Here is a 12,971-nt window from a genome sequence, read left to right as displayed (position 1 = left end):
ATCTAATTTTATAATACAAAAAATAAACTTGAAGGGAAAAATATAAAATAGTGCAAACAATGCATTATAAAATCAAGTAATTTTATAACCCATTAGATGTTTATCTTAAGTGTTTGTGATGTTTGTACAAGTTGTAGCTTGCTATACCACCATAAATTAAATTTTTATGCATGTATATAAATCAATAACAAGTAAATTCATTCTGAAATATTAAAAACTCAACAAAAATATTCTTCACAACGATTAGTACTCGTCTATTAGCCTATGGATCTGTTTTATCAAAAATAATTTCAGCACATAAAAAGCGAGTACACCTTGAAAATAGTTTTTTGTTATTCAATAAAAAATAAAAAACACTTTTTTCTTATTTTTTTATATGTAGACAACATGCGGAGCTAATATTAGAACTCATTTTATGCCAGTTAAGCTTTGTCCAATGTAATAAAAACAAATGTTAAAAGATGTGTAACAAAAAAATTATTTTACAAAAGAAAAAAATTCTATGCATATTAACTGTCCAAAAAAAAAAATTGTGAAAGAAGAATTTTAAATAATCGAGTTATTTTTTTAAATGAACTGTAGCTATATAATATTTATAATGTGTTTTTGAAAAATAGTTTTTGTAAAAAAAAAAAAAATTCCAATCAATGTTCTGCTGCATGATGATGACAATAGATGATCTAATTTAATACACTTTTTGAAATGTATCAGGAGTTTTGGCATTTAACTGTAAAAAAGAAAATCGAAACTATTACAATTCAGCCTTCTTGCACTATTTCAATTTTCAAGCTATTTAATATATTTATGCAGCCAATTCTATATTAATAATATATGATGTTGTATTAAACATTTCAAAGGGTTAAAGTAACAAATAAAATACGAAAGTTGCCATGAGCAAAATACGAGTATATTCATTGACTGATCATTAAAATTCAAAAGCGTGTAAAATCTTAAGTTCATACTGAAAGGCTGTTATTATATAAAAAAAAACCGACTTAGATAAGTATTTCTACTATTCAAATGGCAATTAAATTCATTTTTCGGTATATCCCCTACTTTATTGTTTGGAGTCAATTGTATAATTTTTTGCTATTTTATAGAACAATTCATCAATCACAATGTTGATGATTTCAACCATTAATATTATCGGCAAGTCAATCTCTACAACTTTTTCAAAAAAAAAAATTATATTTAAAACTAGTAAGTTTGTCAATATTTCCATAGCCAATTCATCTATTACTGAAGAAGACTTTTCTGGAAACGGATTGAAAGCATCTACATGTTATGAGTATGTCCCCTTTTTGAATAAGTGGATTACATTTACTTATAGAATTCATACTTTTCTCGCTTACAATTAGTTTGTTACGTGATGATATCAATGTTTCCAAAAAAATAATTTGCTTCATTAATGTTCGCAGTTATTTCCACTAAATGAGCACAACAGCTCACTACTTCCTTCACTTCTTCTATGACGTTCTCCGTATTAATGGCTGTTGCTGTCTTTGAACTTTTATTTTGAATAATGTCGATATCCAAAAATCTCCAAAATCATTGTGTGTAACATCCTCATGGGGAAAATGAATTATTTCCAATTTCGTCCGTACATAGAGTCTTTAGACATCCAACAGCTCCCCTAAGTCACTTAAAATTCCCTTTCTCTCTTCTAATAACGAATTCATTTACAACATGTGCCAAAGCCAATCCAATTTCAATTGCTTCTTTCAGTTCTAATACAATAATCTTTTGATACCCAGGGCATTAACGAATTCCATGGACATTTTTCTGTAATTTAAGAATTTCTAAAAGAATATTCTCAATGTCACAGTTAGTAGGTCAGTTAGCAAACTGGTCACCTAAAAACTTTACGTATATAACAAGCCTGCTTCTATTGAGTTTAGATGCTAATTTCTTCTTCAGTATTTAAAGGTTTTATCATTATTCTTTAACTTAATTTACAGTATTTTTGATGAATTATTAATTAATTAACAGCCTTTAGCTGATTTTTTGTTATTAATTGGTGTATCCCTTGTCCTTATATAATGTATACATGAAATCATAGATATATAAAGTGTTGTTGTTTTACAATTTTGCAACTTTTTAAAAATCGTTATACATCAAAATTTAAAAAAAACCCTACAATATGTCACTAAATTTGAAGTTTATTTAAAAACATAAACATCTTTTTTTTTTGTATTTAATTATATGGACCAGTGTCCTTTCAGAACTACGCCAACAAAATATTTCGTATCAATAACATTTATTGTTTAGTTTTTATTTATCTTTGCTAACTTGCTGAAAAGATATTATACAAAAAATTAAGTATTTAATTTGGTATAAAAATATAGCTTGTAGTACAACTTAGAGCAAAAACTCAAAAGACTAATCACATTTCTGAATTCGTCTCCAGCGAAAAATTAAAAAAACACTAATTTAATTTACGATTACTTCAATTTTTATTTAAGACTCACTTCTGAGTTATTATATTATTCTTCAGGCTAGTTTTTCTCAACCCATGGGGTGCAGTAAGTTTTTAAAAATTTACAAAAAAAAAATTCTTTTCAAATCTTATACAATAATGAAGAACTATCAATTAAATAAAACAAAAAATGGATTGTATTTACAATTTAAAATAAACCTAAATACGTGTTCTTATCGATTGATATAAATTTATAAATATCAGAGACGACGAATAATTGTTCGATCTCTAAATAAAATTGATATATATATTGAAACTTTTGGAAAGTGTATTCCTTGCTTTAAAGCCGATTTAAACTTATCAAACCTCAGTTAAAAAAGACTTTATAACAATTGCTACTCTTCATAACTTAAATAAGTTAAATATGCTCTTAATTGTTTTCCAACCAGTAGTATTCTTTAATATTCATATTAATAAATATTAATTTCAAAGCTATCTTGTGATAGTTTTAATTTTTACAGCAGTTTTTTTTCTTTTAATTCTGTTTTACGGAAAAAAAAATCTATCATTTATTTTAAATGTACCTCTCACCCGCTGATTATAAATACATATTAAGCCATTTTATAATCATACTGGTAATGCTTGTTATTGTTATACCATAGAAGCCAAAACATATATTAATTTAAAAAAATGAAATTATATCATAATAATTTCTTTCTTACTTAGATAATTGAGAGTTGTCTGATTCATCCTCTTTTTTTATATATATATTGAAATATCGTAACAATATTTATAATAAAAAAGATTTATTTTTAATATTTTTGCAAATTGTTGTAATCCCTCACAGAACCACCCATATTTTTTTTTGCAAAAAATCACAACAACATTACTTAGGTAGATTTTAAAATTACGTATAATTTGCTGAATAATGAGAATGTATGTATCCTTAAAATTGAAAACTATTTATGCAAATATCACAATATATTATCACTTCAAAGATTATGAGCAAAGAGTAATGCATTATAAAAAAAAATTGTAGTATGTTTATATACGTAAGAACAAAAAACCACTGCTATGCAACAGAAACCATCACTTATAATTATTTGATAATTATCATTTCAAGATTATATTTTTCAAATCTTATTATCAAGTGAATGCATACAGAAAATTGAAAACAAAGGATGCAAATTTTTTTAATCTCTTATGAACGTTGTCAATATATATAAAAGCAATTTTTTCTTATCTTTATTCCTTTCATATATGTTTATATATATACATATATATACAAAACATATTATAATATGAAATTGTTGGGAGAAATTGCATTGTTTTAACATAAATAAACATTTTAGCCTAAACTTAGTACTCCTAGCCAATATCTTCACCTAAAAACAATCCCGGCAATCAAAAATTCACAAAAAACAATCTCACACTAAATAATATAAAACAAAAAAATTAATGCATTGGTTTTTCTTATTCCATCAGTACCAGGAGCTTTGTTGTCCTTAAAGTTAATTTTTAATGCAGTTTAATATTATTTCAGAAGAAAAAACAGGAGCCGTAGACCTCTTACAATATTTGACAAAGCAAATTCTACGCCAACCTATCGTGGCCTGAAAATTATTATAAACTATCCTTTTAAACTTTGAGGGTTTCTGTGTTTCTTTAAATTTCATTCTTCTAATCCTTCGACTGGGTCATTTTCTCAACAGAATTAGCAAAAAGAACACCCATTATTTATTTGTAGCTCCTCAATTGCTTAACTTATTTACCAACTGATTGGGAACGAAAACGTTGGGACAAAATTTGCCGTTTATCGATATCAATAAGATGCTTTTGGGGTTTATTTACCTTTTTTACTTTATTTGGGTCCTTAGAAGTGCTAATATCATCATAGATTGAAATAACTTCTTCGCTAATATTCGATACTAAAATGTTTTTTTTATTACAATTTGCCTCCGTCGGAGTTGTATCTTCGGTTATTGTAACCTTTTTTTAGGACAGTAAAAGTGTTTACTATGTCATTTTCAGGAATGTTTTCTTCACTAGTTGTATTTGTCCTCCCATCTGAATCTACAACATTATCTGTGTTTTCCTTAGTCTTGTCAACAATGGTGGAACCATTATCAATCTTTTCACTTGTTATATTATTATCAATTGCATGGTCTTCAGATAAAACTCCTTTAACTGACTTAATATAATCTCCCATTTCACAAACTGATTGATACAATTTTTTGAAAAGTGACCTATTTTGTAACACTTTGCACATGTTATTGATTGACCTACGTAACTAATCCGAGTCTTTAAACCTCTAAAATTTATAAATTCTGGAATGTCGCGCTTTGGTATCAATCCAAGAACAAAATTTATGTTGTTAAGGGTCTTTAATCTTCCATTACTAAAAGTAGTTTCTTTTGCAGGTTTTACAATTTCGCCGTAATCTTTTAATGCATCATCTATCTTGCAGGGCCTAACAACCTCGTAGGAAGAGTGAATACTGATTTTCTTTTCAAATACAATAGGATTTCCAGACTCGTCTTTACGTTGGACTCTGAATCCTCTTACAAGTCCTTTAATTCCCCCATCCCTTCATTTGCTCTCTTTATTAGAAAGGTATGTTCTACATGAGAAAAAGGCAGTACTAATATCCAATACTTTTTCAGTAATATAACAAACACGAGGCAATATCCAGGACGAATATAAATTCTTTGAAGAAGGAGTGTGTCAATTTTCAGCGCTCCAAAATTTAAATTCTCAACTTATGGAACAGCTGGCCGTTTTGGAATGTTACCTCTATCAATGCTTGTAATATCAATTATTATCCTCCTTCTAGTTGCTTTTGTAGCTAAATCTTTTTTCAATGCATTTAAATAGCTATGCGCCGTAGGATTTCCCCACTACATGATTCGTTCATTATTAAAATGTAAATTTATCGGACCTTTTTCTTATATGAAGTGATAAACAAATATATTCAAACTCAATCGATGTCAATAAGAATTTAAAGATAATATGCAAAATTATAAAATCACTTTTTTCTCACAACTATTCCACACTTTATAAGATATGTATCTCACTAAATAAAAAAGACAAGATATCTAAGGTCTCACTAATACAAAAATTCAATGCAAAACTTCATTATAATTCTATTTTTGATAAATAAACATTAAAGTGCCAAATAATATAACTTAAAATGAGAAACCTTCTATTAAAATTATTTATCGCTTATATAGACAATATATACACTGAACTGTTCACAAAAAAAAACCCGTATTTCATTTTTATTAGACCGATTACGAAAATAAAAATTGGGCTAAAACTTCAACTCAAACTCAATAATTGTTATTTTATAGAGACATTTAATCAAAGAAATTTTTTCTACATGATGAAACAATGTACTGATAGCTGAATTTGATGGTTATTTTGTTGTCTGATAAAAATTGTAAGACACTGATTTTCCAGTTGTAATTTAAGTTTTGTCTCGATTTTGATTTTTTAAATTGGGTAACAAATATGCGAAATATAAATACAATTATATTTTATTCGACAACTCCTCCCCCTTTATTTTTTTGTTTTTTTTGTTTTATCAAATATCTTGATGAATTGCTCTGTAGAAGTAAAACTAAATAGAAAGTTGTAAATTTAAAAAAAAAATTAGCATAATTAACAATACGAAATAGATTCAAAATTCATGAATATTTGACTACAAAAATCGATATCGATAAAAACCTAGTATAGAATAAGTTGACTTAAATTCATTGTATGGGTATAAAATTTTGTAATTTACATGTATATTATAACCTTCAGCATCATTGAATAAAAATTGAGCATACTATTGATAGAGTTTAGCTTAATTTTTCTTGGAGTTTTTGAGAAAATATGTTTAGGTTTTTTGTAAATATAAAACCTTTACTGCCTTGAGGTAATGAAATAAATGATCTAGAATTTCTATTCACAAGTATTATCTTGTAAAAAAATGAGCTAATGATTTAATATTTTATTTGTTGTTTTTTTGGAAGTTTAGGCAAATACTTAGCCTAATTTCAGTGCCAGTTAAGATTGTCATAAAAAAGTTGTTCACAGAAATAAAAAAACATACCACACATACATTTTTTTTTTTTTCGTAGGACCATGAAGCCAATAGGTTGTGAAAAACTATGGCCCATTGGCCTTTTCTAAAAAAGGGCTTCTTATAAACGTATGTATATACATAAAATAGCCTATCTATGTACATTTTATATATTTCAATATTTAAAGAAAATACAATTTATTTTCATAAATTGAAAATATTTTAAAGTACTTGAGAAATTATTTGAAGACATTTCCCATTGATCCAAGTAAATATTTTTAATATTTGAGAACTGAAAAAAAAATATCATAGTATCCTCAAGGCCTATGACAATATTTCTAATGGATTTTGTGTACAAAGATATAAAGTAGAATGGGTCGTAATATTCATTTTTTCGAAAATCAAAAACAGCTAGGGTTTTTCTACTGTTTTTTTGAACGTCAATTTTAAAAAGGTAATTTTCAAAAAGATAGAATAAACCTAAGCTACATCAATTTCCCTTTCAAAATTAGACAGAACGTGGTTTTTTCTAGTACTGGCTTTCTTTGTTTAATTTATAGATGTTCAGATCAGAGAATGTATATTTATTGTTCTTCATGTGAAGAGTTTCAATATGAAGAAATTGTAATCATAACTTAACATTAAGTTAAACAAGTTTACGATTTGAGAATATTTGACGTAGATATAAAAGTGATTATTAAGTTAACTTTTAAATATTCCATAAATCCATAGCCAAACCCTATTTCAACATAATTTTTCATAGACGTTATATTAATCAAAACACATAATTATAGAGTCATTAATTAATGTAAAACAATTTTAACATAAACCATTGTAAAAAATGAGAGTAGAAGAGTGAAGGAGAAGTTGATGAAAGAAATGAGAAACGAGTTATAGAAGAGGTTTAGAGCGGAGGAGCCAATCTCCTGTATTCTCTTTGATGGAAGAATCGACTTGACTTATGTGGGGATGGAACCAATTGACAATGAACAGTCATTTATCTGTAGGATCAAGCAAGGGCACTATAGTGTTGTTTGTGAGCCTCGGAGTAATGACTTGTTTTGTTTTTTAAGGTCTTTATTTATATTGCTCATAATGTACACACAGAATTAAAACAATATAAAAATTTTAGATAAAATTATGTTATAAAAAAACATAAATATGAATTATAGCTTAAAATTAGACTACCAAACCAATACCAAAGAACAATACAAGTATTGATTAACTAATTAATAATAACACAGATAAAATAATGTAGAAATGGAGAAAAAATCCTCAATTTAAAACGTTGATCTCTTCATAAAAGGTTAATGCCGTGGAACGATCCTCTTCAACGTCGAATAGTATCGAAGGGAATCAGAAATACAATTCCCGATTACTTCAACGGCGTAGACTTAGGAAATACCATCCAAATTTGGAATTTTGAGATAAAAAGCTGAATATATCGCATAGGCATAAATAATTATTGACCTTAAATCTAACCTGTATATATTTTCACGCTTAGTTGGTTTTGATGTGATGAAATCCTTTGCACTTAACAAAACAAAATGTTATTATAACAATCAAACCGAGTTTGAAGATTCATGTGGGTCCAATGTGAAATTTTTTCATACACCATGGATCGCAGTGTACATCAATTGCAATTTGATTCCACATATTTTGAATATTCTATACCTAATATATGTGCTTTTTCTTTAACGTAACATCCTACAACACTAGTATCGAATACAGGATTCCATTCTCCCACTGGAAAGACACATGTTCTCTCTTCATTCATTTTCAGTCCAGATTTTGTTTTAAATTTACAAAAAAAAAAACCAATATTATCTCAATTCTCTTTATTAGTTGCGTTTCAGAACTGGCTTCTACAAATAAAGTGACATCATCTACGTATAGATCAATTATGTTTTTTTTATGTTCAAATAAAACACCAAATCCACTATATTTCCTCTTAATTGATAATGCCAACTCCTCTATATCCATAATTACTTGTTCTACTTTATCCCAGTGAAAGCAAACAAGATAAAATCCCACCCTGCACATATTGCAAAGTTTATATTTAAATGGTTAAATGAGAATGGTTTGATAAAACAACCATGCCCATTGGTGGGGACTCAATAAATGTGAACACTGGTTTAAATACTGTAGTTATGCAAAAACTTGAAATCCAGTTGGGAAAATCTCCGTAAGTCTGGATCACCCATTCACAAAGTCCCCGAAAACGTCTAACTAACTTCTTGGCCGTCCCACTGGGTAAAGTCCAGAAATATCCCCTTACTCCTGCTCTCAGGGATATTGTGGTGCTGTGGGGACATTCATTGGAAACCTGTTTAACATTGTCCCAAACAAAATAGTCTAAATAGAGCAATTGTAGCGAGTTAAGAGCTCATAAACTCGATGGGATGTTCGTAACATCCTCAGTTTCAAGAAAATCAAATCTTCTTTTGCTGGTGTGACAGAATGCCCTGTCTTGTTACCAGATATAAAGTTAGTCTTTCATGATGCTGGAGATCTATTGAAATACTTTGGTGTGCAAGACACTTATGTAGACCTTGCTTTTGACCTTCAGGACCTGATTGAAGATGAAGAGCGGCATAATGTGACCCTAGTTGTTAACAAAACCAAGAACCAAAACTTGCATTGGGTACTTGGGCTTCATGATCCTAGGGACGATATAAAGACTTTTGCCATCTATTATTCCTCCAGTTATGCTTTGGGATTGAAAAATAATTTATCCTCCGAGAAGAACCATACCAGAACTTTCTCGCGAAGATTAAGTTTTAGCTTGATAAAAACCTTATAATATGATAATAACGATAGAGCAGGAAATTATATAAAGTTTATGCTTCATATACTAAACACACTATATCAATCCCGCTAAGTTAGGTAGATCCACAAAGTATCACCACAGCAACCCCCTCCCCCAATACTCTAATTATTGACTCGCCTGAGTACTATTATTATGAATTAATAAAAAAATATATTGTGATATAAACTTCAAATAAAATAGCAACATAAATACATTACAAAAAATTTCTAAATGACAATCCCATTTTTTTTTTTTGCCCAAAAATTGACAAAAAGAAATTCGGAAAGGAAATTGCAAAATCTGTTTATTACAAATTTTGTAAAAAAATCGTTAGTAGTATTTATTGGCTTTGTAAAGAGGAACACAAACCTATCAATATTTTTTTGTACTGTAAAATCAAAAAAGTTATGGAGAATAATTCCGTTAAAAAAATAACCTTCAATAAATTCATTTTTGCAAATATTACAAAAATATTAGAGTAAAATGTTTCTCAAATCGTACAATCGTGGTTTTAAATTTTATGTCCAAAATGCATCTATCTCTGGATTTTCTACATAAGTATTGATAATTCACGTTTAATCAAAAAGTATAGAAAAAATATGACAAATTACTCAGAAATGACAGGTATTTCAAAAACATCAATTTTTATTTGTCAAATATATATAAAATATTTTATATGTAAAAACGAACTTGTAGACAAATTCCTACAAATTTTATATTATTTACTAATACAAAATTACATAAAAATACCATTTTTGCTCCAAATAAGAACTTAAGTACAAAGTTTTTTTTGATTTTTTTACGTATAACTATGATGATTTGGAATAAATGTAGACAACTTAACTGTTCCTATAGTTTTTTATTGGAGACGCCAATCACTTTTTGGGCGTTACATAGTCTATGTCCTATCTCCTTGCATTTGGTTTAGAATAAGACCCCGAAAATTGGTAAACCAACTTAGCCTGCCCATTTAAAAAAAAGGGGACCCCTAAGTAATATCAGCCTTCTATGTACAACAGTGTGGAACTCATAGAGAACACACACACAGAAACTCTGTTACATATTTGCATCTATCTCTTTAAAAAAAAAGAAAAAGCAGACTCTTGATTTTTTTGTTTCAAGCTCTCTTGAATAATATATAAATGCAATGTTTTTATGTTGATATAAATATTTTATGTTGTTAAAGTGCTAACCTAACGTATTAGATAACGATATGCTTTTTTATAGTTTGTTTATGATTTTGTTGAGAATACAATATTAAGAACAATCTACACAATTAATTATGTGCGGTCTATCTTCATTTGTTGTATTTTTTAGTGGACAAAACATCATTGCATTTTTATATATGTATGTAAATAAAAATATTTGAAATTCACTTTGGATTGTTCTCATCAAAATATAATATATGTAAAATTATTTTTTATCGAATTAAATCAATATGCTTATCAATTTATTTTCTTTTTCCTAAGAATTATTTGATTTTTTCGTTTTTATTAAATACTTGACTATGTTAAATGTAATTGTACAGAAAGTTGTTTTAGCAAAAAATTGAGTGAAATCGAAAAATGATTAGTTTTATAGAAATCAAACATTACAATTGCTTTAGTGGTGAATATGAAAACGCAAAATAGATAAATACTTTTTTTTATGTCTTGAATACAACCTGATATTTTTTTTTTAAATTACACTTTAATATTTTAATTGATATTTTTTAAAAATTCTTATCATTTTATATTTCTTCAATTTTTTTATATAAGTGACTTATTGATATTTTTTTTTTAAAACCCCTTTCATTTAAAAGAATGGATATTATTAATTTATGTTCTAGTTTTGAAAAAAACAAAAACATGATATATTTATTCAAAATATTTTATGTTGTTTGATTGTTCGTAATGCACTAGTTTTTCATATTTTCTCAGAACTTTAAAGTATTACATCAATATTTTTAATCTATAACTTTATATTTCTAAAGGATGTAGTGTGTAAACTTTACTCCTGAAATATACATTGTAAATATATTATAAAAGAGTATCTACAGAGTTGGGCTGTAACTCTTCATCAAATGAAGGAATTTTTGTGCTGGACAGGGAAAAATATATCGCTTTGGAAGAAAAACATAGGTTATTCTACACGAAATTATAGAACATAGCAAAAATTAGATTTTTGATAAAATTTCACACAAAACCAAGCCCCTGATATATATTGTACCGTATTACATATACTTATAATTCCTTGAATTATAAATAAAAATATTAAAACTTCAAAGGGTACAGGTTTCTTTTTTTTTTTTTAATTGAAGAAATCATATAACATAACAGTAATTTATTCTGGGTGGACTTACCTAAAAAAGGAAGCATATCCTTCAACTTTTCATGACAAAACGTTATATTCTCTTCAGGTTTAATTCGAAGAGTTTTGTTTGGGATCTAGAATTAATTATAATTATTAAATATATTCATTTTTTTGTCCAATTTATTATATAAAAAAAGACATTTTTATATATCATGATGATTTATTGATAATTGCAAATTTATGAACTGATGAAAATAATATGAAATTTATTGACTAAATCTTTAAAAAAAATTTTTCATGCCCATAATAAAAAAAAGACTTGACTCATGATTTTTTCAGTGAAGAATACAATTATAATGTCAAAGTAGCGCTAAAAGATTTGGATTTAGTTCGATGTCATTTTTTTCATTCCTGTCAAATTGCTGATTTCTCATCGAAAGATTCATGAGGCAAGAAATAAAAGGAAACAATATTTTTAAAATGTTGAGAATAGACTATATATAAATTAATCAATCGTGATCAAGTAGATACTACAGAATAAGACATTTACCAATTCCCTTTCATCTCCTTTTTTCAAAATATTTATCTTTGTGTTTCAACAAAAAATAAGAAAGTGGAAAAACATTTCTTTGAACCTCGAAAATGTATTTCCGAATTGGTTAATAATTCAGTACCTAATTATGTACCAAAACATGAGATGCATGAAGTATACAATAAATTAAGAGTTTACAAAGAAGAAGAAACAAAAATATATTTAGACACAAGATATTACAATGCATATTTACACAAATAAAGAAAAGTGTCTCAGGTCGCAATAAGTAAATTTAATTTTAAAGAAGTCTTTTGCCTGAGAAAGTATTGAAATTGATGTTGTGTTTTTATAGGTTATTTATAGAACATTTTACTAATTAATTTATCGGAACAATTTTTAGAAATAGACAAAACCTCGAATTTATGAATTTTATGCACAAATATTTTATTATTCCTGGTGTGGTTTTTATTTATTTTAAATTACTTTAATTAATTTATGTAGTTGATATGTATGTTGTATTTTTCTCAATTAATAAATTAACAATAATATTGGTGTGAAAAAAGAAAAAAATATTACAAGGATATTTCCGTCTCTGTGATGGACAAACATTCTGGTGAGGTATCAGAGGTTTAAAGTGTATATCTGGTTTCTTTAATTCCATGTTCCAGTGTTTAAGAAATCAGTTAAATAAAAAGTGACCAAATGAGCCTCCAATGGAGTATGAAAGAAAACGTGAATTTTATTCAAGGTGCAAAGGGTTTTTTATATTAATTAAAATTAACTAATTCATTGTTATTATCACTTTTTTTTCAATTAACCATCATAAATTAATTTTTATTGAACAAAAAAATACCTT

General features: G+C 27.1%; 1 protein-coding gene across 1 annotated transcript in view; it reads right to left on the bottom strand.

The window, feature by feature from the left end:
* The window catches only part of LOC121129817 (uncharacterized), a 107,038-nt gene that overhangs the window by 20,172 nt on the left and 73,895 nt on the right, over positions 1-12,971 (bottom strand). Inside the window, exon 3 of the mRNA XM_040725535.2 lies at positions 11,633-11,717. Within this exon, the coding sequence (XP_040581469.1) occupies positions 11,633-11,717 (85 nt within the window). The remainder of the gene's footprint in view (positions 1-11,632; positions 11,718-12,971) is intronic.

Source organism: Lepeophtheirus salmonis, chromosome 14 (genome assembly GCF_016086655.4).
Source record: "Lepeophtheirus salmonis chromosome 14, UVic_Lsal_1.4, whole genome shotgun sequence".
Taxonomy (NCBI): domain Eukaryota; kingdom Metazoa; phylum Arthropoda; class Copepoda; order Siphonostomatoida; family Caligidae; genus Lepeophtheirus; species Lepeophtheirus salmonis.
The sequence above is the reverse complement of the archived record's forward strand: the minus strand, read 5'-3'. Positions and strand labels throughout refer to the sequence as shown.